Raw genomic sequence first — 26,754 nt, forward strand, 5'->3', positions numbered from 1 at the left:
AGTTCTCAATGACTTATGCACCAACAATATTTATAAATTTAAAATAATATGACTATTTTGTTATATGCTTCTTAATATTGTACAAGATTACTATAGTCCTTCAGGGTATGTATTTGTTTTTTTGTTTGAGTTTTACTTCTAATTAACCAGAATTGTGAAAAGATAGTCATCCTCGATGAACATTATCTGACTCATTAATTTGATAATGGTATTTTGGGTGGGAACTGAAAACGCACTGGCTTTGTCAAACTCTGTTTGTTTGTGTATTGGAGTACAGAGTGGAATGGAGGGAAATTAAGTTCAACTCAACCTGCTAAGAGAACTTTATTACTGCATATTAACTTGATGTGCATTTACAAAAAACAAAGTGGTAAAAAAAAATTCCAGACACTTGCAAATAAACTCTTTTCAAAAATGTTCTAATAGTCATGTTTGTATGTCCTGTGTTGTATCGCTCAGTGACATAAAATACAATTTGGCTTCCAACCTTTTAAAATGTAATATTAATTTCCTGTGCAGGCAAGCCCTGAGGAAAATCAAGAGGGAAATTTTGGATCAGAGCACTCTGCATCACCATCACAAGGGAGTAGCCAACAGCAGTTTTTAGAAGTGGAAACAAACCTAGATGATTCAATGGATATTCAACAACAGGTGAAATGTACTATTTCTGATTAAATTACTGAGATTTGAAGAAAAAAATTAAACTTAAGAAATTATGTTGTATCTCTTTGTATGCCAATGTATGTTTTGTATATTTTTGCTTATATTTCTCATTGTTTCCATACTTAGGACATGGATATAGATGAAGGGCAAGATGTAGTTGAGGAAGAGATCTTTGAACAAGAAGAAAAGAAATCAGCTGTTCGTTCAAGATCAAGAACACACTCGAGATCTCGTTCAAGGTTTCATAATAAACTTATTACTCAAGTATAAGCAACTTTATCTTATTCTAAAATACAGAGGCAGTGTTGTTATATTTGTTGTAGCTCTATCATCGTTCTGGATTTTTTGGCTTCCAGCATGGTTATGTGTTGCATTGGAATAGAACAAATAGTTTACATAGTTAAACATAGGATTAAGTTATATAGTAACTTAAGACTTTTTTTTGATGTGGCAACTTATTTTGTTTAGAATTGGATTCCTTAAATTTTCAAGTACCTTCCAAGTAATACAAATAAGTAGCTAAAAAAATTGTTGACTTTGGGATGGACTTTTCCTCTGTAATCTTATTTTTCTGCTGTAAACTTCGAAATTCTTTTTTCATGAGGTCAGACTAATGCCTTTTTTCTCCTCCACCACACTAATGGTGGTACATTTATTTTCTCTATACAATAGTAAAATAAAATGTGATTAATTTTTCTAAACTTTTAAACAACCACTAAGGAAAGTCCATATTACCATACTGAGTTGTGATTTTTATCATGATTAATCACGCTGTTAAACAATAAGAGAATACCATTTATATAAATATTTTTGGATGTTTTCCACATTTTCAAATGTATTGATTTCAGTTACAACACAGAATACAAAGTGTACAGTGCTCACTTTATATTTATTTTTATTATAAATATTTGCACTGCAAGAATAAGGTAGTATTTTTCAATTCACTTAATACAAGTACTGAAATGCAACATTGTTATTGAAAGTTGAACTTACAAATGTAGATAGAGTTATGTATAAAAAATAACTAAATTCAAAAATAGTGTAAAATTTTAGAGCTTACAAGTCCACTCATTCCTACTTCTTTTCAGCCAATCGCTCAGACAAACAAGTTTGTTTACATTTGCTGGAGATAATGCTGCCTGCTTCTTGTTTACAATTCACCTGAAAGTGAGAACGGGTGTTCATATGGCACTATTGTAGCCAGCATTGCAAGGTATTTGCATGCCAGATACGCTAAAGATTGATATGTCCCTTCATGCTTCATCCACCCTTTCAGAGGACATGCGTCCATGCTGATGCTGGGTTCTGCTAGATAATGATGCAAAGCAATGTAGACCAATGCATGTTCATTTTCATCATCTGAGTCACATGTCATCAGCAGAAGGTTGATTTTCTTTTTTGGTCATTGGGGATCTGTAGTTTCTGTATTGGAATGTTGCTCTTTTTAAGATGTCTGAAAGCATGCTCCACACTCTGTCCCTCTCAGATTTTGAAAGGCACTTCAAGATTCTTAAATCTTGGGTTAAGTGTTGTAGCTATCTCTAGAAATCTGATATTGGAACCGTCTTTGTGTTTTGTCAAATCTGCAGTGACAGTGTTAAATCAAACAATATATGCTGTGTTGTCATCTGAAACTACCACAACACAAAATATATGGCCGAATGTGGGTAAAACCATGGAGCAGGAGACGTATAATTATCCTCCAGGGAGTTCAGTCACAAATTTAATTAACACACATTTTTTTAAACAAGCATAATAAGCATGTCCTCTGGAATGGTGGCCAAAGCATGAAGGGGCGTACAAATGTTTAGCACATCTGGCACGTAAATACCTTGCAATGCCGGCTACAAAAGTGCCATGCGAACGTCTGTGCTCACTTTCAGGTGACACTGCACAAGAGAATCAGGCAGCATTATCTCCCATAAATGTAAACAAACTTGTTTCTCTTAGTGATTGGCTGGACAAGAAGTAGGACTGAGTGGAGTTGTAGGCGCTAAAGTTTTACATTGTTTTGTTTTTGAGTGCAGTTATGTAAAAAACAAACAAAATCTAGATTTGTAGATTGCACTTTCACAATAAAGAGATTGCACTACAGTACTTGTATGGGGTGAACTGAAAAAAACTTTTTTTGTCATTTTTACAGTGAAAATATTGGTAATCAAAAGTAATATAAAGTGAGAACTGTACACATTGTATTCTGTTTTGCAATTGAAATCAATATATTTGAAAATGTAAAAAAAAATCCAAAACATTTAATAGATTTCAATTCGTATTCTGTTGTTTAACAGTGCGATTAATCGCAATTAATTTTTTAAATCGCGATTATTATTTTTTGAGTTAATCATGTGAATTAACTGTGATTAATCGACAGCCCTAATTTTTAGTAAAACAAAAATAAAAGTGGAGTATGTCTATCTCCTGACACCTGTTCAAGGTATTAAAAATAAATGTTTTGTAGGTCACCAAGAAAACGGAGGTCCAGGTCACGGTCTGGTTCCCGAAAACGTAAACACAGGAAACGTTCACGCTCAAGATCAAGAGAAAGGAAGAGAAAGTCATCTCGGTCATACTCCAGTGAAAGAAGAGCTAGGGAAAGGGAAAAAGAACGCCAAAAAAAGGGATTGCCTCCTATTCGGTCTAAAACACTAAGTGGTAGGTAATGCTTATTTTACGTTTTAATATCTTGGTATTCAAGAGAGAGGGAAAAAAAGTAGCCCTTTACATTTCTCTGGCAAGGAAACAAAATTTATATTAAGTACTATTATGACTAATTTTAGTCTAGTAACCGAAATCTCAAAAGTTAGATTGTTATAAGTAATTTTATAATTAATCTATAAATATGTCAGTCATTTAATCATGAACAAAGTGGGATTCTGTTCCTTTTATTCTTGTAAAAATGATGAGCGGTGGTACCTGCCCCATAGACAAAACTACAACGTAGATTCTGTTTCATGTTGAATTTTGCATTCCTTCTAACATATACATAGATTGACTTGAAAATTGATCTTTCAGTTCAGGGGACTGGATAGAGTTTGTGATGCAGATTTGAGGTCATTTGATCAATGGGTTCCTGAGAACTGTTCCCCCTTCCACCCTATTCTGAAATTACCTGTTTCTAAAATGTCAGCATTCCTATCATACTTTTTTTTGTTGTATATAGGGACTAAATTGGGGTGTGTTGGGATGGATCCACAAGAATCGTACATCACTGGGATGTCCCTGTTAAATTTGTGTGTACAACACCAAGAGCAGTATCCAAATCCCAGTTAATTCAAAGTTGTTCATCTTTAGTTCTGGTTCTTTGGAGTGCTGCTCGAGACAGCTGTGATCCCTTCAGGGAACACTAGCGTCCTGAAGATGGAGGAAAAAAGGGAGGCGGGGAGAAAGAACCTCCCCCACAAAATATCCTTTAGCCTAGAAGAATGTGTACTGGGGTGGATGCCAGAAGCCATGAATTCAAGTGTCTTTGTCCACTGATAGTCTGGATCACTTTACAACCATTGTTGTTAGCGTTGTGCATATTCTGCTGCTGCATAATTTACAACAGATTTCTAGTAATAGGCGGTGTATGTTCCGGAGTCTCAGCTTTTTTTCATAAATTGTCTCTAGATCCTAATGTTTGCAAAGATGATCTTGAAAACATTGGTTTAGTGTAAACCAATGCAGAGTCACCTGTCTCAGCCTTCAGACAATTTGAAACATACCCCTAAGAGGTGTAAACTTCCTTATCCATTTCAGTCAGGGGCCACTGCACTTACGTTTTCCCAGGATGCTTTGGAATTCAGCATTTTGCTGCAGCCTGACGCCTTACAGTTTGTTTTTGTATTCCTGACCTACTTGTAGGTGTCTCTTGTTTTATGGCTTCTCCACAAAGAAGAGTTAATTAGATTCATAGTGTACATTTCCTGCACTGTTGAGCTAGGCAGCAGGGAGCTAGAGCTGGTGTTCTAGCTCCTGCTAAAGCTTTGCCGGCTGAAAGCTGTAGTGTAGGCTGGTGAGCTGAGTAGCCTGGAGTTCAGTGCAGAAATTGAAGCCTGGGGAGGTGCCGACAAAAGAACTGTAACTGGGCAGGTTATTGGAAAGATGTGGGAGGCCTGGAACTTTCTCAAGTGGGGAAAATGTGCAAGGAACCTGAGCTTTTATGGGGGTTCAGGAATGGTGGGAGTATTGGAGCTCTGCCAGCAGTAGGGGTAAGTGTGGATGAGGGCCGGGGATCTCTTCTTTGTTTACTGGGGAGATAAGATGGACAGGAATCAAAGGACACAAGGAGCTATGGAAAAATTGGCTGAGAAGGCACAGGCCAAGTCTCCTCTTCTCTGCTATATGTAGAAATACCTTTTGGTAAACATCAGGAGGAAAGAGGGGTTGTCCACATCTATAACTTCCATTTACTTGGCTACGTTGCTCATATTCACATTCCTGAGTGACATAATTAAGTCAATCTAAGCCCCAGTGTAGATAGCACTAGGTTGATGGAAGAAATCAACCTAGCTAGTGCCTCTCAGAGAGGTAGATTTACTACAGCAATGGAAAAAACCCTTTTGTCGCTGTGGTAAGTGTTTACACTACAGGAGCACAGCTGCAACTGTGCCACTGTAGTGTTTGTTTCTAGTGTGTAGACATACCCACAGGAGACAAAGGGTTTTGGGGGAGGGGGGAAAAGGGGGAGAGAGAATGCACCCATTTTAGCACTTCATTGTGCTAAGATATTAAACAATACTTCCTATACAAAGAATAGAAAATACTGCTAAATTCCATGGCCCGGTTAAAGTACCACAGCACAGTAAGCATTAAATGTTTTTAAATTAACACTAACGTAATTCATCAGGGCTCAAAGTAAAGTAAAATTTCAATCCTTAATCTCACTCTGTTTAAGGATGAGAAGTTTTTGTAAAAAAAAAAAATAATTAAAAAAAATCCATTTTTCAAATTTTAGAATAGCCACTCTCTTTTCAGGCTGATTTCCCCTGGGTTTCTTGGTTTCAATCTGAGAATGTTATTTTCTTTAAACCACATTTTAGAAGTTTGAAGTTTGTTTGTTGGCAAATAATTTTTGATAGTCTTCAGTTTAATACCTGCAACTTGATATGCCATTAATGCTCAGTGAGGGCAAACAGCCTTGCCTACTTAGCAGAAAAGATATATTTTTAAAGTGAAGAAGGTACTCATCAAAACGTTATCCAAATATAACATTCACAAGAAGGTTAATATCAAAATGGATATCAAACATGAGTTAGCTTTCAGGTGAATGACTTTTTATATGAAATATCTTTCTTTGCAGTTTTACATTCAGGAGAGGAAGGAAACTGACCCAATGATTACTACTTTAAATACCAGTTCCAATAATGCTCCTTAACTTTCATTTTTTCATGTATTCATCTGTTGTATAAATTGTTCTGTAAGTCTTCAGATTTACATGTGAGATTGCATGCTCAGTAGAAATGTTGCTTGTTAAAAATACTTTAATGGTTACATTAGCTGATGATCTACAGTATGCTTTCATTTCCCTATCTCTGTGAAGTGTTTGTGTTGAGTTAAGAAAGATCAAGAACCTTTTACCAAGGGTAGTTTATCTGAATGGAATGTTGTGTTTTTTATTTGTTAGAGCTGTGGGCAGGGAGTCAAGACTTCTAGATTCGGTTCTCAGCTTCATCACTAATTAATCTTGTGAACTTGGGCAAATCACTTAATTTCTGTGCCTCAGTTTACTTAACCTCTGTTACCTGGGTAAAATATTATAATTCCTGCCTGAGATTGGTGGTTTATACTTAATTGTTTGTAAAGCACTTTCAAATTATTGGATGCAGACTGCAATGTCTTGCAAGGTATTGTCATTTTAAATTTATGTAATATCTCTCTTGACAGTCTGCAGTACTACTCTTTGGGTTGGTCAAGTAGACAAGAAGGCCACACAGCAAGATTTAACTAATTTGTTTGAAGAATTTGGACAAATAGAATCTATTAACGTAAGTGAGCACAGTGTCCTAAACTTTAAAACTCTGTTTGTATATTACCAATTTTGGAAAGTTTATGCTGTATGATATATTTGCCAAATCCACAATGTGTACATAATATGTAGGAAAACATGACAGATGTGATGCATGTTGCATTTAAGAAAATAAGATGTGTGAGCTGAATTGTCTGTTAGAAAAAGAAGTTTTCTTGTAGTTTATTATTATAGGCCAAATTTTTCAAAAATGAGTGCCTCTGGTTAGATTCATAAGTTTTATTTAACCATCTAAATATAGAGTTAGAAATTTACCTTTAGGGATCCATTTTTACAAACCTTGGCAATAATCCTTACCTCTTTGTTTCTATTGTATTAAAGTTGGCATTTGAACAACTAAGGAAGAGGCACTCTACATAGTCAAATGGGTGTGCTTCTTCCCTCAGATTATTCATGGGAACTGTTGTTTTGATTGTTACACTGAAATATGCTATAAGAGAGGATTTTTTTTTAAATCACAAATATTAGTTACAATACACACATTATAGTACAATATTAGGAAAAATTAATGACGAACACACCTGGACTGCTACTCCAGTAACTGCTTCAAACCATTAAATTTTCAGTTGCCTGTCAGACGCATGCTATTTCTTAACGTAACAAAATAATTTATCTCATAAAAAATAAAATGTTCCATTTTGTTACTCACTTTAAAATGTAGTTCTTTTTCGAGTCATTGTTTACAGAGATTCCACTCTTGATGTGCATACTCCCCAGGCCCATGAGATTGAACTATTTGAATAGCGGTGTGCATTGGTGCTGTGCCTGTGCGCACCTTCAGGTGAATGGGCAACTGCTTGTTTGTCACTGAGAGTGGAATCTGTGGATAAGTACTCAAAGAAGAAAGGATGCTTACTTCCCCACAGTAACTGTGGTTCTTTGAGATGTGTTGTCCACACATATTCCATGTCCTGTCCTCCTTCCCTCCCAATCAGTCCTATTCTCATGTGGTTCTTACTGGCAAGTGAACTGAGTTTGGGTTAGAGTTGCCCTGCTCCAATACCTTCAGCTATGGGAAGAGGGAGGTGGCCAGAATGGTGGAACTGCCTCAGTACACACAGCTATACTCCAGTCTTGTGCAGGTGGGGCACATACACACCAAGATTGGCTTTTGAAGATATGGTGTTCACACAGATTCCAGAGTTAATGTAGGGTATGTAACCATATTTTGTACTCTGAAAAGTCACTGTAAAATCAACATCTTATTTAACACATCTGCTTCCTGTGAGTATTCAGTCAGATCAGGTTACTTTAGTGCTGACAGTAAGTTGGATTTTTAGTTCTGCCAGTCTTGCAGAACCAACACCATTCCAGGAGAGCAAACTGGGTTCTTTCTGGCTTCAAGAAAAGAATTGTTTAAAAAGCTCCAGTTTCAGGACCATGTATACTATCCCATTCTTTACAGATAATTTCCTTATTTGCACCTGAATGCAGTAGAGTGTCACAGGAGTAGCTGAGGGTAGCATTTGCCCTACAGAATCTTAAATACAGGTGCAGAAACAAAAGGAGCACTGTTTGTATTCCAGATCCCAGGTTTAGTTAGCAGTTAAGAAAAATATCTTCTAAGCTGAGTGAATTTGAGATGGAAATAATGACAGCAATAACCATGGAATCCCACAGTCATTTTTATAAAGTCATCTTTCAGAGTAGAATTACACTTGAAGTAGTTCTTGCAAAGCAATTTCAGCCATTTCCCCACCCCCTTCTTCCAAATTGGAGCACCGACTCTCTTACATCTTACAAAAATTAATCTTTTAAAACAGCAGAATTCAAGTCAGCCATTTAAAAAATATTTTGTTGCTCTGTGTAGTACAATTTAGTTGTTAAACAACATCCAAAACCTTTTTATATTTATAACTTATGACCAAAACTTTTGGCCACAACTATATAATATATTATCACTGAGATGCCATCCCTCCAGCATCATAGTGAAAGCTATAATTAATATGGCAAAACGGATTATTTTGCAACTCCCTAATTTTGGATGCTCAGAAGTCTAAAATGTTTTTCTTTTTGACTATAAACTTCTGTGTTTAGCCTGTATGGGGAAGAATAATTGTATGGGAATCTTAAGAAAATTTAATTCAGTTGTTTGAATTTGGTGAGTATAAACAGTACTTTTGCCATTTAAAAAGAAAAATTAACCACACTTTTGAAACGTTGATTATAGCACAAAATTAAATTTACAAATTTCCATGTTTGTATTGTAAGTAATGGTGAATGAATAGTGCTTTTCATTGGATTAGGGTAAATAATAAAAAAAAATTGCTTTTGAACATGCTCAGTGAGCATATAAGTATGAGTGAGAGAACTGTTCAGACTTTGTCTCCCATCTTGAGAAATGCAGGAAGACTGTTTTTCAGGCAACGCTGCTGGGACATTTTCCAAGATGGATAATAGTTATTTTACCAGTGTGTTTGCATGCGTGTGCACACAAAAACCCTAGTCATTTAATTTTGATGTGAACTACAAAACCTAATTGAGACCGTATAAATACTAACATGAAGCAGAGGTTGGTTGGTTTGTTTAGAAAACTAAACACAATGTATTATTAAGGCTTTACAGTTAAAACGGAAGTCAAGAAATGGAAAATTACAGTTACTACAGTCTTAACATGTCCACGCGCCTAAGCCACTCTGTATTTTGTACTGTACATTTAATATGAGGAACTAAGAATAGAAAATATACCACTGAATTTCATCAAGTTAATACTCTAGGAACGTTGAGCTAGATCCTGGCTGCTGCTAAGAACCCTTTGTCATACTTTTGGATTGCAGTGGACTATATAGCTGGTTTAACAAGCCATGTGAAGATTCCTTGGCATAGAGGAATCCCTGGCTGGCTGACCCAGAAGCTTCAGAGCTCAGATGAGTGGGTGTGTTTTGCTACTGTGATCCTCAGTTAACGCAGTGGTCCTTTGGAAGTCATTATCTTAGGGTTCTCAAATTCTTTTTGCTGGGACCCCTTTGAAAATATTTCACACTGTAAACCCAACTCCCCCTCCCCCAGTATACCATGCCACCCTTACTTTTGTGCTGCTGCTGGTGGCAGTGCTTCCTTCAGGCCTGGCCACCTGACCACCACGCCTGGCCAGCGGCCTCTCTTCTTGCAACCCCCCTACAATAGTCTTGTGACCCTCTTTTGGGCCCTTGTGACCCCCAGTTTAAGAAATGCTGCATTATCGGGTCTTCTCTCACTTGCATTTGGCAGAACTGGCCCCCAGCCATCACCAGGTTAGGAACAATTCACTCCTTTATTCCTCACCACCAGAGCTGTGCCAAGTGAATTTCAGCCAGAACAAAGGAGTTGGGCCCATTAACATTTGCATTTTTTCACTCTTTTGCCACCTTAACATTGCGTTTAAGTAGTTTTTATATTTATCCATCTTTCTGCAATTGAATAAATGTGAAGAGGGCTGTTATCAATACTAATAAAAGTTGTTGCCTATTATGTCATTTTAAATTGTAAATATGATGTCTTGCATCTATTTGCATTTCTCAGAAATGCTGTAAATTTCCACTTTCTTGATGAGAAGTAACTTGGAATTGTGCTACAAATACGTCTTCATGAAAGTTCTTCTGCTCCTGTACCTCTTAAAGTACAGAGCTATCACCCATTACATTAGTTTTAAGAAATGTTAACTTGAGTGTTTTACAAAAAATTAGAATTCACTGACACATGAAGACATTGTCTAAACAAGTGTTAGTTGCTATAATAAGATATATTTCTTTTTCATAGATGATTCCTCCACGAGGTTGTGCATACGTCTGCATGGTTCATAGACAAGATGCTTATCGTGCTCTTCAGAAACTTAGTTCTGGATCCTACAAAATTGGATCTAAAATTATTAAGGTAAGCCATATTTTGTTCAGTAACATAGCCCAACTTAAAGTACAGCAGAATTTTTATTATGATGGTTTAACTGTGTACTTTGAAAAATAATGTCAAGTATCGGGGTAGCCGTGTTAGTCTGTATCCACAAAAACAACAAGGAGTCCTGTGGCACCTTAAAGACTAACAGATTTATTTGAGCATAAGCATTTGTGGGTAAAAACCGCACTTCTCCATGCATCTGAAGGAGAGGGGTTTTTACCTACGAACGCTTATGCTCAAATAAATCTGTTAATCTTTAAGGTGCCACCGGACTCCTTGAAAAATAATGAATTTTCTATACTATGAGTCTGATCAAGGTGTACAATATAGAGCAACAGAAGGAGGCAAAATAATTTCTGTTTGTAAGAGGTAGAGTGGGAAATTTTCTTATAAAATGTATAATGGCCTGTGATGGGATATTAGATGGGTGGTATCTGAGTTACCTAGGAAAGAATTTTCTGGAGTATCTGGCTGGTGAATCTTGCCCATATGCCCAGGGTTTAGCTGATCGCCATATTTGGGGTCGGGAAGGAATTTTCCTCCAGGGCAGATTGGAAGAGGCCCTGGAGGTTTTTCACCTTTCTCTATAGCATGGGGCACGGGTCACTTGATGGAGGATTCTCTGCTCCTTGAAGTCTTTAAACCACGATTTGAGGACTTCAATAGCTCAGACATAGGTGAGGTTTTTCGCAGAAGTGGGTGAGTGAGAGTCTGTGGCCTGCGTTGTGCAGGAGGTCAGACTAGATGATCAGAATGTCCCCTTCTGACCTTAGTATCTATGAATCTATTTGGGCAGGAAGTGAGGAAGACCTTAAAAATAACATGATAAACCTGCTTTTTGAGTACTTAAACACAAACATAATTTCAATCTTGTATGTAGTCCCATTGACTTCAGTGAGTTGTGTGCTGAAAGTTAAGCTTGTGCTTAAGTGTTTGGCTTGTTTGAGGTGTCTGTAACTAGTTTACTCCGAGACCCTTGGGTAAGTCTTTTCAGCTCTGTAGTGCTATTTCCCTATTTGTAAATTAGAAATAATATTTAACACACTTCTTAAAGTTCACTGTAACCAAAGAGCTAAAAGAGCTTCCAAGTGGCTGCTGCTATTAGATACTGAGTACATACCCTAGTGCTTGGTACATAAAATAAATGTACAGTGGAGATCAATCCTGCACTGACGAGGTGAAATGGATAACTGAAGTGTTTTAATTCAGCTACATCATCTGATTGGATTTTATTTTCAGATTGCTTGGGCTTTAAATAAAGGTGTGAAAACAGAGTACAAGCAATTTTGGGATGTGGATCTTGGAGTTTCATATATACCTTGGGAAAAAGTAAAATTGGATGATTTGGATGGCTTTGCTGAAGGAGGCATGATTGACCAGGAGACTGTAAATACAGGTATGGATACTTACGTGTAACTTTTATTAATTAAAAATTATGTTTATTTTCTTTATTCCTTAAATAATTTTCAAAAGTTGCGTATTTATGGTATACATGTTCTTTTTTGCATTTTTTAGTATTAGTTTCCTGTGTACAGTTCAGATGGCACTGAGATCAGAAATCCAGAAATTTGGAGTGCCTCTATAGTATGTTTGAGTCAACATCTGATGATAACACTGCAAGTCAACATAACACTATGTCAACATTCAGATCAATGGAGTTAAGCGAGACAATAAATACTAATATTTTTAAAAGTGGCTTCTGATTTTCTACGTTCAGTCACTAAGTACATGTGCAAATATTAGTGCATGCAAAATCTGAGATCTGGTTGTGCTCCTTTTGAAAAATCAAGTCTTTAGATTGTCGTATGTAAAAGTAAAATGTTGGAAGAGACTGATCTGGATATTCCTTTATTGTTTAAAACTTTCTGTTGAGACTGTCAGTATTATTGAGCTTCCTCTTTCCAACCTCCATAGATTGGTTTATAATCGGTTTTGTATCACAGAGCTTGTCTACACAGTCCCACAATTCAGACTGTGGGAGTGTGAATTGCACACTTCTCCCCTGTGTGCACGCTGCAGGAGCTAACTAAAAGGCATCTAGATCATGTAATGTGAACTAGGTATCTTTTAATTCACACCAGCACCATCCACACAGGGGAGTTGCAATTCACACCCCATAGTCCAAATTGTGGAGCTGTGTAGACATAGCCTTAGATATTGACAAGGGATGTTTAAGTATATAAATGCCAGTCTTTTTAACTCTGGCAGCAAAATGTAAATCAATATTGAAAATTAAATCCAACACCTTTCGTTTAGAATGCCAACTTCATTTTCTCTTCAGCTGGTGGAGGTGGGATTTTTTTTGTTAAGTACCCTATGTGACCATGTGTCAGACTAGTCACTCAGTAATATAGACATATTGTAAATATAAATGACGATACATAAGGGGCTGCTATATTCTTTACAGGTCATGAATGATATATAAAGTGACAGTCAACCTAAATTTTTTAAATCAACATTTAAAAAATTCAGTTTCTGATATAGCAACATTCAAATTGCATACCTAGTATTTTTGTTTTTCCTTTTCCATTCACTCTAAAAAAAAAAAAAAAAAAAAAAAGTTATGGGATTTCTGTGTTCTCTTGCTGATGTTTGACGGTCTTTCTGCCAAGAGAAGAACTCTGTGTGCCTGTATCTGTATAATTTTATTTATTTTATTTTTCACCCTTCAGCTTCTTTCAGTTACAGTAAGCTTGGCTGTTGTTTGTAACTTTCTGACCAAAATGTGATTTTTCAAGTTGATGATGGTTTTTGTAAATGTGGAAATGGAAATAGAACATTTAAATTCATTTTCTACCAAATAAATATATATATATATTTTTATTTATTTAGAATGGGAAACTGTGAGGAGCTCAGAGGCTGTTAAAGAAAATATCCAAACTACTCAGAGTACAACTGTTGATAAGAATACAGCTGTTACAACACAGACAGAAGCTTATACTCAATCTGTAACTATGCTACAGGTTGGTATTGAGTGTGGTTTCTGGAGAGAGAGATTTAATTTTTGGTTAATATGGATACATTCAAATGCTAAGTTAGAATAAATAGCAGAGATAAATATAGAACAAGGAGGATTGATATTTTATCTTTAAAATAAGAAAACTATTTTATTCAGCAAAGCTCTTAAACTTCTGCTTGACTCTAAGATCGTGCCTGAATCCAGGATTAAATATTGGTGATAGAATAAATGTTTTAAAACTGAAATGGCAATCAATTGTTTAAAAGAAGAAGATTGAAATGTGGGAGCTACTAAAACATCCTTTTTTAAGAGCACCAGCACAATGACCCCTTTTTGCCTGGAACCACTTCTGCTTGGCTTTAGTTACTTTTTACATTTGTTTCTCCTTTCTTTTATATTAATCTGAGAATAAATGAAAGTTATTTTTTCCTGGACTTTTGTTCAGCCTTAATATTGATTTTGGGCCTTATTTTACGTTTTTGTTAAATGGAGTTTGGTAGAGACAATCTAAGCCTTAATATAGTTTGAATTATTCTACCTCTAAAAAAGGATTTCCTCTGCTTTAATAAACAGATAAATAAGGTTTTTCTTTTTTGAAAGATAGAGGTATTGTACTGTAACTTTTTAGTCTTTCAGGTGTGTGCAATACCAAAGATGTTGGTCAAGAATTTATTGAAATGCTCATAGTCAAAATTATTTAGTGATTAGATTATTTTTACTAAGTTTTGCTTATAATGACACCACAGAAAAGTAAATTTTAAACCTGTTGCTGATTTTTTCTTTCTTTCTTGCATTGATGCAAGATTGCTAATTTACATGACTGCTCCTGAGGATTGAGCTTTTGGCATTAATAATTTTTTTAATGTTAAACTAGTTTATTGGAGCCTCAGAATGAAGATTAACTTTTTTAGTCTATTTCTAGGACTAATGTCCCTTTAACATAATTTGTGTATTGTTTTCCATTTTCTGTCACAAGAGTTATGCTTAGTTTCTTATTTCAACCATCTTGCGCTATATTGTATTCTGTTGTATTTCTAATATATTTCTGCCTTCCTTACTATTGTTTTACATTTCCCATTGAATCAAGAAGGCAGACATACTGTTAATACTTGAGCACACTCTTCCTGTTTTGAGGTAATTATATTCTCAGCTAATAAATTCAGGCCTGAGAGCCAAGTTTTTCTTTGAGTAGTGTTCCTATGGGTGCTCCATTCTAGGTGCACTTACACCCCATGTGCCTTAGATCAGATATTTTAGGTAGCTGTGTCTTTTCAGCCTGCACATGCACCCCCCCGGAGCCTCATGTGGTGCACCGAGGCTGTATAGCCTTAGTTTGTTCTCAGCCACCTCAGCCTGCAATGGAGCCTCAGCAGCATCCAGATAGATCTTACCTCAACTGTATTTTTCTCTTGTTCTTATTAGTTCGTTTTAGTTCTTAGTTTCCTTTGTGTGAGGTAGCTGTAATAATTTTATAGATTTCAGACAAATAATCTTTAAAAAAAACAAAACAGAACTTGACTTTATACTTTTAGGATAAGGACTGTTGTCCTTTACCTATTTTTCTTTGTTTCTCCCCCTCAGGGGAACTTATGCCCAATTCTCCCGGGTCTCTCTGGATGCTCGTTTTCAGGTTTTCAGAGGGAAGTTCAAAATACAGTTGAGGACCTTTGTTTTGATGGATCATAGTTGTTTGTGATGAATGATGAAAAAATGATGAATCTCTGCATCCCTTAAAAGACGCTAGAGCCACCTTGCACACTCTGGGAATTTGTGCCCCTGCACAAAAAAGAAAGTTCAGTAAGTCCCAGACAGCACAGAGATCTCTTCCTACCTAGTTTCCCACCTCCCAGAGATATTATAAACCCCAGCATAAGAGACAACAGTTTCAGAAGAAGAGACCAGCTACTTCTCAAGCATTGACCTCCCAACCCACAACTTCAAAATATCAGTTTTGATGGGCTGGTCAAGGTGATGAGTTGCCATCTCCACTCTTACTGCTTCAACAATCTGCATGCCTCCCTCACTTCAGCGATCGCCTTTCTCGTTTCCATCAGAACTGGGAACGTACCACTATGGATAAGTGGATGTTGGAGATCATGTCTCCATCCACTTTACCTCCCTCCCCCCACCTTACATCCCACCTTCAGGAATCCCTTTCAGGAGCACCTTTTGCCACAGGAAATTGACTCTCTTCTGAATCTGGGTGCTGTTGAACCCATTCCTGTGCAACACAGGATTATTCCAGGCATCTCCTGATTCCAAAAAAAAGAACAGCAGTTGGAGACCTATTCTAGATCTAAGTTTATTGAATATATTCATAAAGATTCAGAAGTTCAAAATAGTAACTCTTGCAGCAATAATTCCATCATTGGACCAAGGGGATTGGTTCTTGGTCCTCGACTTTCAAATTTACTTCCCTGTAGTGATCCACTCCTCCCACGGAAGGTTCTTTTGCCTCACTCTGTGTCAAGAGACTTTCAATACACAATGCTTTTGTTCAGTCTCTTCTCTGCGCCCAGAGTGTTCTCAGAAGTTTTTTATCGTAGCAGCTCATCTTGGCAGACAAGGAACTCTGATTTTTCCCATACCTCAGCAATTCTGACACTACACATGCGCTGCCTCCTGGGGTGGCTCAGAACTGTTTGTTTGACAAGCAAACACAATTAAAGAAAATTATTCTCCATGCCTCCGGTAGTTTTTTAAAAAAACAGCAAATCTGAGATGCCGCTCTCCTTTGGTGGAGTCCAGACCTTCTGTATGCATTTATCCCAACTCCCTTGATATACAAGGTGCTATGCAAGATAAGGAAAACCAAAACAAAGTTATTCTTGTAGTTCTGAGGTGGCTGAGACAAACATGATTTCCTTACCTCACGCAGCTGGCTCTTTGTCAACCGATTGCTCTCCGGACCATCTGTTCTCTCAGGATGCCAGTCAAATCCATCACCCCAAACTCAGGGTTCTTTGGCTTAAGGCATGGCTGATAGATAGTTTGCAGGGTTAGAAACAGCGTATTCTGAGGACGTAAAGAGAGTGCTGTTACCCAGCAGGAAACAATGTACTTGTGGCAAACATGTCAAAAAGTGGATGAGATTCAAAGACTGGTGTGACCTAAAACATCTTTCATCTAAGTCGTCTCAGTTATCATTTGTACTAGATTACGTTTTAGAGCTAAAAACGATAAGGTTATTTTTAAGCTCCATAAAAGTGTATTTGGTAGTTATTACGGCCTTCCATCATATGGTAGAAGGTTTTTTCATCTTTGCTTATCCTACAACAAGAGGTTTCTCAAAGGACTGGACAACCTCTTCCCACAAATCAGATGCCCTACGCTATCATGGAACCTCAACTTGGTACTCGGATGTCAAATGAGACCTCCCTTTGAAACTGTGGCCATCTGCTCCTTTCAATACCTGTGTATGAAAACTACATTTGTAGTAGCCATTGTGTCTGCTCGAACAGTGAGTGAGATAAGGGCATACTTCACAGTCTTCTTTAAGACTAGGGCCACACTTCAACTGCATTCCTACCAAAGGTATCTTTGGACTTTTACATAAATCAGCCTATACATCTTTCAGTTTTGTTCCCTAAACCACACCAGGATAAAGGATATGTGACACTACATACATGCAAAGTCTGGAGGACATTAGCCTTTTACTGCCCTTTAGGAAATCTCCCAGATTATTTCTCTCCATTGCGGACAGAACTAAGGAATCTCCAGTTTCCAAGTAAAGATTCTCTAGATGGATATTTGGTTGCATTACCTACTGCTATCAGTCCCATGATGTTCAGTCTCCCTGTAGAGTACTAATTCACTCCCATGAGATGCCTCTCTACTTCAGTTAGGCTTTAAGAATGTTCCTGTCGTGGAAATATGTAGAACCGTGATTTGAGAGCCCATTCGTATATTTTGTGAACGCTATGCAGTCACTCATACTTCAGCGTCTGATGCCATATTTGAGTCTACTGTTTTATCTTCAATCTTAGACTTTTCTCCTAAACCCCAACCCTCCGTAGAGGTTACTACTCGATAGTCACCTAGAGTGGAGCACCTATAGGGATACTACTTGCAGAAGAAGAGATTACTCACCCTGTGCATTAACTGTGTGGTTCTTCGACATGTGTTTCCCCTATGGATGGTCCACTATCCACCCTCTTCCCCTCTGTTTCAGAGTTCTTTATGACAATCTCTGCGGTAGAGAAGGAACTGAGGGCGGTTCGCCCATGCAGCTCTATATAGCCTCAGTGCAGGGCACAAGGCTGTGGGGGACCCATGAGCGGGCCAAATGGACACTGCTACCTAAAATCTCTGATCTGAGGCACATTGGGTGCAAGCGAGTCTAGAGTAGAGCACCCATAGGGGCACATCTTAAAGAACCACAGTACCTGCACAGGATTATTAGCCCACTAAATCATTTTCTTTTTTGAAGAACTGTCAAGTTATCGCAAAAAGAAAGGGAATACTTGTGGCACCTTATCATTATCAAGTTATCATTATTCTACTGAAATATTTAAATACTTTAATTTTTAAATGAAAGGTGATGGGGCTATAAAACAAAAACCAAAATAGGCTCTCAATTGCTGAAAGACACAGCATTAGAAAAAAATACTGAAGCTCCTTTTAAATCCTTCCTTCTCCACACAACCTATCACCTGTTCTTTCTTTTCTTCCTTCCCTCTCTGTCCTTTCCCTACCATCTTCCTTTCCTACAAGTTATCAAAGCTCTAGTTCCTAAATTAAGTACAATATATAAATATGTATTTTTATACCATTTCTTTAAAGCAAAATAAGAAGGGATACGATGGCATTCTCCCAGTGTGCATTCAAATGTCTCAGATATTCTTGCTGACCTGTAGTGAGGCCTGGGGCTTAAGTGTTAATTTTAGGGCTAAATTCTACATTTAGCTATGTTTGCAGGGTTCTATCTATGTAATCTGGACAGAATTTAGCTATACAGAATCTTCTGCAGATAATAGATCAGGGATCCTACACTCAAATCACCATGAAGACTAGCACATTGGCCCGAGGGCCACATCCCTGACACCTTTTTATATAAAGGTACAAAAGTGCTTCCCCCCCCCCCCCCCAACAAAGTGCTAAGTGCTGGCAGCGGGAAGTGCCTGGAGGTAGGCAGAGGAGAGGGGGCGGCGGGTGAGGGGAGCTTGGCGGGCTGCAGCAAATAACTCTGGCTGCGTGTTTGAGACCCCTGTGTTAGATGAAACCAGTTAGTGTGACTTTCAGTTACTGAGCTGATTTTGCAGGGATAGCAATTAGAAAAACAACTTTATTTGTAAATGGGACAAATTCGATATGAAAATCAAAACATAATAAACTTTAGTGCTATTATGCTATTTTTAGTCACCTTTCAGAGAAAAACTGCCTTCATCCCAGCTTTATCTGGCAACTTCTATAATACAGTTTAGTTTTTGATATAAAATTCTATAGGATATTGGAGAAATTAGGTGTAATATAAAATTTAAATTTAAGATTTTAGTTAAAACACAAATAATGCCTTACTGTGAATACATTGTTTTCCGTATTAAATTTATAAAACCCTTAATTATTTATTTACCTGCAGCTGCTGTAGAAATTCCAATGTACTACCCCAAATTTCCATGTAATTCATCATGCTTGCGACAGCATAAGTAGAACCTTGATTATAATTACTGCTTTCAGTTAACAAGAATTGCAATCAAATCATTTTATTCCTTTTTCAAAGTCATTGAATAATGTAAAAGTTGAAGTTTTTGTTTTGTTTTTCCTTCCCACCAAAAAAAGATTCCAGTAGCTCCAGCTGTGCCTGCTGTTAGTTTAGTTCCACCAGCATTTCCTGTCACAATGTCTGTCCCACCTCCTGGCTATAGTTCAATTCCACCACCTCCCTTCTTGCGGGCAAGTTTCAACCCTTCACAACCACCTCCTGGTAAGTTACCATTTTAATTGATTTTATAATAAGTATATCCATGCTAACTGAGTATCTTAAACATGTTATGTGCTAGGACTATTTCTGACTCAGAGATTCAGGGCAGAAGACTTCACATTTTCAGTTTAGTTTTAAAAATCAAACCCTTTATTTTGTTGTTTCATTTTACCATTTTTCTTCAACTGGAAAATTTGATTGTTAGGTGAAACTTTAATTGTTCCTTTGAGTATTGCTGGTATAAATGACAACTTAAAGAGGTACATCCTCTGTGTTAAAGTTGGAGCCCTCTGGAAAGCAATAACCATTGCTGATTATCTTCCTACACGGCTAATACTTGCCGGTTTGCAGTGGGACATTCTTCTCCTGATTAGTGCAGATTAGTGAGGTTTTACTGTTTTTATTACTGAGGTTTTATTAGAGTTGGCCATATTATTCAATTATTTCTGATTATTCATACAGGTTTTATGCCTCCCCCGGTTCCACCAGTCCCACCACCTGTTGTTCCACCACCTGTTGTTCCACAAGTAGTCCCAACATGTGAGTTGGCTTGTCTTTTTTTTTCTAATGGGAATACTAATTTTGTGTTAATGAAAGTCTAGCTATTTGATGTACTAAATCTTACTCCAGGTAGATTGATATAAATCAGCAAGCAGGAAACTTTGATTTAAATAATCAATTTTAATCTTGTTTTGCATTTGTACTTTTTAGTTTCTTTCTTAACTGATTCTCATTGGTTGATAATCATTAAACATGTTGATTTGCAACTAAATCTAGCCGTTAAATTGTTGGTTCTTTTTGTTAACCAGGAAGATACACTAGATCAGTACACATTTATTGAAGCAATTACATATCTTAATTTGCATTTATTTAAATTCTTAATCTTTACATTTTTTATTATGTTAGAAAATGGTGACTGATGCATTTCTTACTTACTAAATTAATTTTTTACTTGTGATTTGTGTCATGCTCTATTTGGAAATGCGAATTCAATTAAAAATGTACAAAAACAACATTTTAAAATTTTTTTATTAAATAGAGTCACCTAAAATATGCTGGGTACATAAGAAAAAAAGTTTATCACAAAATATATCAGAACATGTTTTAAATTTAAAACAAGCTGATTTATTAAACCAAGTATTATCTCTAGTTAGTGAATTGAACTGATTGTTTCTGGTCACCATTGTACTTCAGAATTATAGAACAAGTAGATCTCATCCTCTCACACCTAGTTTTTATTTATAGATTGGAAGAAGAAAACAAGCTTTCCTGCATTTTCAACTCCCAGGTGGTTTCTTAAGTTTGAATGAACTAGTCATTGAATTGAACTAGTGGAATAAACTGAAATGAAGAAAATATTCTCTCTGCATCTGCAGAGGAGGATACTGCCATGAAAAACTGGTGTAGCACTTCAGCAAACTGTGGTTCCAGATGCATACCCAGTAGTGACTTCCCATAAATTCAGTGATTCAACTTTCTTTAACTTTCCACAGCAAACATGTACTGTTCAGCATTATTGTTTTAATTTACTTTAATGATTTTAATAGAGTATGGTAAGTTTAGGCCTCATCATAGATTGTCATGATTTCAAATGCAGTTTTAAATAGGTTTATTTTTAAAAACCCTGTATTTAAGTCAAAAAATCTAATTTTTAAATTTAAAAATAAGTCATTGATTTTTATCTACTCTGTTCTTAATTAAGTAATAGTATGCAAATTATGGTAGATACCGCGTTCTAGGGGGTATTTATATGCTGTTTTCATCAATATATTGAGAACAAGTTTATAGTGCACTTTATAGTTTCTAGTGCATAGTTTAGTTGGTCTAATAATATTCACAAACAGTATATTTAATATTTTCCCAGGAATCATTGAAAAAATTATTTGCAAATTGATGTTTAATCAGGAGTTGTATAGGTGATCAAATAATATTCATTAAGCAGTTTATTTTGTATTTTTCTTTCAATCATTGAATTTGTTATTTATTATTTATTATTTTCATTATTCAGTCTTTTCAAGTTGGCTACATTCAATTGTTCAAACATTAAAGCCCGTTGAAACCAGTGTTGTTTGCTTCTGTATTTATTCATAATCCATTACTTAAGAGTGAAGCGTTGGGAAGCCTATATTTAAGGATTACAAATGTTTTTTGAAAAACAATTTATTCCAAAGTGAATAATATTGTTGTTTTTGATTACCATATTTGATTATATGCTCTAACAATAAAGCATCTGCCAAACTAAATTGGCAAGAAATACTGAGATGTGTTTTGTGTTTTTTCCCGTACAGCTCTGGTTCAGCCTCCTCTTTCCATTACACAAGAGACAATGAAAGATGTTCCTTTTGGTAGTCTTGTTTTACCAGTTGGCACTGTTTCTAGCAGTCTAGCCACTCCAACATTATCAGCGGGAAGTGTTTTTAACCCTCTTCCAAGCAACAAACCAGAGTCGGAAGAAAAAGGATCACATCTTGCAGATGTTCAGATTTCTTCCAGTGAAAACAACAGATCTGGTAAGAAATGTCTGTACCCTACATATTTTGCCACATATAAATTGACTTTATAAATACAAGTTTTTAAGTTAACCCATGTGTATTGTGTTAACTCATCCTGATGTAGGACGTTTTAGGTTAAATATGGATTTGGGATTTAATCTGTGACAAAGTGTGCTGATAATGAGCTCTTTTAGCATCTCTTGATCACTGTTTTCCAGTAGGTCATGTCTTCAGTGGACAAGAAATTTCTCTCACACATCTGTGTGCATATAGGTTAGCGAAGTAAAGCTGGGCCAGGGGATGTAGTTAAGAGTATTTAAAATAAATCCTTTAAATTTTACTGAAAGTGGAATGGGACAGGAACTTGTAGTTAAGTTTAGTACATGGTTTTAAGCATTCACTCAAACATGTTCATGTTTTTCTTGTGTATGCTTGGTGAACATGTAGTTTTCCCTGCCCCTTAAAAGCTTCTGCTCAATCTTTACTATGTAAAGACATCGGTTTCAGTGACTTAATGCCCAGTCATCACCATTGTGACTAAAAAAATCTGTGTTCATAACTCAAAACTATTACAAATATTTAAATAAGTAAATATTCCAACTATGTATATATTAACTGAAATAACGGATTAAAATATTATTTGTATTGTAAACTGTTTAGTGTTATGTTGACTTTCCAGACTACTAAATATTTTTATTGTGTTTCAGTTCAAAATGATGTCTCAAGCAGCTCCGGGCTTGGAGGAGGAGTGCAACCACCTGGTGTCTCAAGCAGCTCTGGACGTGCAGGAGGAGTGCAGCCACCCGGTGTCTCAAGCAGTTCCGGACGTGCAGGAGTGCAGCCACCTGGTGTCTCAAGCAGCTCCGCACTTGCAGGAGGAGTGCAGCCACCCAGTGTCTCAAGCAGCTCCGCACTTGCGGGAGGAGTGCACCCACCTGGAGTCTCAAGCAGCTCCGCACTTGCGGGAGGAGTGCACCCACCTGGTGTCTCAAGCAGCTGTGGACTTTTGGCGGGTGTGCCGCCACCGAATGTCTCAAGCAGCTGTGGACTTTTGGCGGGAGTGCCGCCACCGAATGTCTCAAGTAGCTCTGGACTTATGGCAGGAGTGCCGCCACCGAACGTCTCAAGTAGCTCTGGACTTATGGCGGGAGTGCCGCCACCAAATGTCTCAAGTAGCTCTGGACTTTTGGCGGGAATGCCACCACCGAACGTCTCAAGCAGCTCTGGACTTTTGGCGGGTGTGCCGCCACCCAATGTCTCAAGCAGCTCTGGGCTTCTAATAGTGCCACCACCCAATGTCTCAAGTAGTTCTGGACTTCTGGGGATGCAGCATCCAGTGGGGGTTCAAAACATACCCCATTTAAATATTAATAGTCAAAGGATGCCTGGAATGCCTCTCTTAGATCTCCGTCCAGGACTAATACCCCAGGCACCTGGACCAAGATTTCCATTAATACAGCCTGGAATGCCACCACAGCGTAATATCCCTCCTCCAACAATCCTTGACCCATCCCTTCATCCACCACCTAGAGGTCCTTTTCCTCCTCCAGGAGATCTTTTTAACCAAACAGAGAGACATTTTGGAATACCTGGAAGACAAAATGTTGATAGCATTTCTAATCCAGAAAAAAGGTTATCACTTGGAGGTGATAGCATTCAACAGGAAGGAGACCGAGACTATCGCTTTCCACCAGTGGAAAACAGAGAGACTCTTAATAGGCCACCCCCAGTCGATGTCAGGGATTCTATTGGACGGCCACCAGTAGATCCAAGAGAGGGTCTAGGAAGACCTCCAATAGATGGAAGAGAACATTTTGCAAGGCCACATATAGATATGAGAGAGAATTTTGGAAGACCAGGTGTGGATAATATTAGTCGAAGAGAGCATTTTGGTTTCAATTCAGAAAAGCATTGGGGACAGAGAGGAGATTATGATGAAAGAGAACACAATGTTTTTCCTATCTATGGTGGTCCTAAAAACTTCCATGAAGATAGAGAGAGGTTTCGGCATGTAAATTATAGATTTGATACTAGAAGTGGTCCCAGCTGGAACAGGGGATTTGAACAAGATGCTCACAGAGATTTTGATGACCGTAGAAGACCCTGGGAAAGACAGAGGGATAGGGATGACAGAGATTTTAATTTTTGCAGAGAAATAAATGGAAACAGATTTGGAAGAGACAGAATGCAGAACAACTGGATCCCTCCTCCACATCCAAGGGTTTTTGAATATTTTGAAGGGGCCACTTCACAGTGCAAAGCTGAAAATATACCCCAGGTAAATGGTGAAAATACAGAGACAGAAAGTCAGCCACCAAATGTGCAAGTGCAGAATGATCCAGAACTTTATGAAAAACTAGCATCTTCAAGTGAGATAAACAAAGAGAAGAGTGACACAGAAGCTGATATAGAAAGTGAACCAGTGGTAGAAAGCACAGAAACTGAGGGGACATAATCATCACTCAGTAGGTAAAAGATACCTTTTGTAAAGTTGTCATCTCTCTGTAATAGATAAATGGCTGACTGGACCTTAGCAGTTCACTTTTGTCTGCCAGAATTAAGTTAATCTGATGTTCATGTTCATCTTTCACTTAAATAACTGTACAACTGACTTGTATAGAACACTGTTCTTAATTTGAACATGGTAGGTAAACATTTTTTATTTCTCTGATAAAACACAGACTTGCCCCCAGTTGCTTTTAATGTCAGAATGATAAATAACAGCTTGTCAAACAAAGACTTCCTATGGAAGAAAATGGAATTTTTTTAGATACTACCATTAGTTTGGCTGTGGAAATTGTTATACTTGAAAGCAGGTGCTGGTGTATCTTGTCCATGTTTTTAGGCTGCTGCAGAATTTTAAACATAGACAAAGCTGTGATATTTTATGTTCCTGAAATTTGGCAAAAAAAAAAAAAAAAAAAGAGAAAGAAAGAAAAAGAAATAGCCCTGGTCATTTAAGGAGCATAATACAGAGATTAAAAGTGATTTTGTAAAATCCGCACTATAGTCTCTGTTTTCTCTAAAGTAAGTGTCTGTGATTTGTTCCTCATACTGCAGTGGGTTTAAAAAAAAAAAAAGTACATTTTAATGTTGGGTGCATTTTGTTTTTAGATGCCAATAAAGCATATTTGTTTGATAACAGTGTTCTAGGTATTGTATTTTTTTTTTTAAAAAAAACCTACAAGCTATGGAAACCTGGATCAGCTATGGTATATGCTTTAGCTAGTTGTTGCAAAAGGTTTATATTACTCTTGTAAGACCAATGCAACAATTTTATGTGCTAGAAAGAAGCATATGCTTTTATATTGAAAATCATGCAGTCACATTAGTTTATGTATATAACATGTATGTAAATATTTGTGTAAACTGTAAGTAGATATCACTATTTCTGTGCGTGCCTGTGTGTGCGCACAGAACAATGAAGACAGGTTAATAAAACTGAAATTAAATTAGGTTATAAAAATAAGTCTTTCACCTTCTTGAGGTAGCAAGATATTTAGAGGTGTTAATTTGATTAAATAAATCAAATTTACATTTATTTACTCATAGTTAGATACTGTTCTTACTACTTTTAGAATGTGGAATGGACATGATATACTGTAAAGATATACAGTAGGATTTTAGCTTACTTTTTAAAAAATGTAGATATGCATGAAGCCAAAATTGAAGCAAATGTTTACCTTGTCTTATTTTGTAATATATTTGGTGTTCTGGATAGATAGTGGTAGTATTAATGTACTTCGTGGTTATTTGTTTGCAGTGAATCTCTGAAGTCCAGAATTGTTGCATGAAAAGTATAAAGCTGTTGTTTTTTCTTTTAAAAAAGAAAAAAAAATCTACATGTAGAAATGAAGTGGGCTTTGTGCTTTGGAGGCTTAATACTGAAATAGAACTTCTGAGTAAAATGTTGAGATGAATTGGCCTCCTAAGTAATACAGTAGCACTACTCTCTTCTGTTTCACCTGTTTTGCTTCTTCGGTTTTTGTTTTTGTTTTTTTTGTTGTTTTTTTAACTAAAGGTGGAATATTTGGTGATATAGTAATGGAAGATTTTCAGCTTGTCCCACTTGCAGTACAATTATTCCTCTCCCCTTCCAAAAAATCTGTTAAAATTCACTGAGTCCAAAAGCATCCTCTGATTAAGTTTTGAGAGAGAATTTTCTCTCTCAGTAAGTTCTGAGAGTCGATAACGATACTTCTGTGGAATGGAAAATATTTAATTCAGGGAAATCTGAGTTGAACTTTACTATTAAAGAATAATAATTTATCAGTAGTTTGTATTGTGTTAAAAACATTTCCCAAAAGATATGAAGTGAAGATGTCACTTGGGAGTTCGGCTGTAGTGCATAAGGATACATCTGGACTTACAGAGAAGTTATATGTGATCCTTTTTTGTGGTGACCTGGTTCTGTTTCTTAATTATTAGGATTTTTATTTTAAAAGCCCCCAAAATTGTTTTCATAAATGAAAATATTGCTTTTAAAAGCTTGGATATGAATGATTTTGCACCTACAGTGCAAGTAGTAATAATATTTAGTACTAGGAAGCAGTGCGATTCAGGTGCATTAAATAAGCAATAGCATGTAAGAGGAGCATGCTGAAATACTGGATTCCAGACAGGTTTTACAACGTTTTTTAGGGCAAAAATACTTTCAAATGCAGATTGTGCAAGTCAAGGAACTTGATCAGCGTTGTGCCTATCAGCCTGCCAATAATTTGCTAATCAGGCATGCATGACTGAGAATGACTGAACATAAAATAGCTGTATAGTTTTTTTTAAGTTACTCCTTTCCTTTCTTTCAGTTTTGTAGCGTTTTGACATTTTTAAGTTAATAGTT

At 36.8% G+C, this 26,754-nt stretch overlaps 1 protein-coding gene across 1 annotated transcript in view; it reads left to right on the plus strand.

The window, feature by feature from the left end:
* Positions 1 to 25,056, plus strand: part of SCAF8 (SR-related CTD associated factor 8) — an 84,559-nt gene extending 59,503 nt beyond the window's left edge. Inside the window, 11 exon segments of the mRNA XM_038393724.2 lie at positions 520 to 651; positions 790 to 902; positions 3,122 to 3,315; positions 6,529 to 6,629; positions 10,409 to 10,522; positions 11,783 to 11,939; positions 13,376 to 13,506; positions 19,281 to 19,425; positions 19,885 to 19,962; positions 21,711 to 21,932; positions 22,622 to 25,056. Of these exon segments, the coding sequence (XP_038249652.2) occupies positions 520 to 651; positions 790 to 902; positions 3,122 to 3,315; positions 6,529 to 6,629; positions 10,409 to 10,522; positions 11,783 to 11,939; positions 13,376 to 13,506; positions 19,281 to 19,425; positions 19,885 to 19,962; positions 21,711 to 21,932; positions 22,622 to 24,369 (3,135 nt within the window). The 3' untranslated portion in view covers positions 24,370 to 25,056.
* The last annotated feature ends 1,698 nt before the right edge of the window (positions 25,057 to 26,754 follow it).

The sequence above is a fragment of the Dermochelys coriacea genome, chromosome 3 (assembly GCF_009764565.3).
Source record: "Dermochelys coriacea isolate rDerCor1 chromosome 3, rDerCor1.pri.v4, whole genome shotgun sequence".
In the NCBI taxonomy this organism is placed as follows: domain Eukaryota; kingdom Metazoa; phylum Chordata; order Testudines; family Dermochelyidae; genus Dermochelys; species Dermochelys coriacea.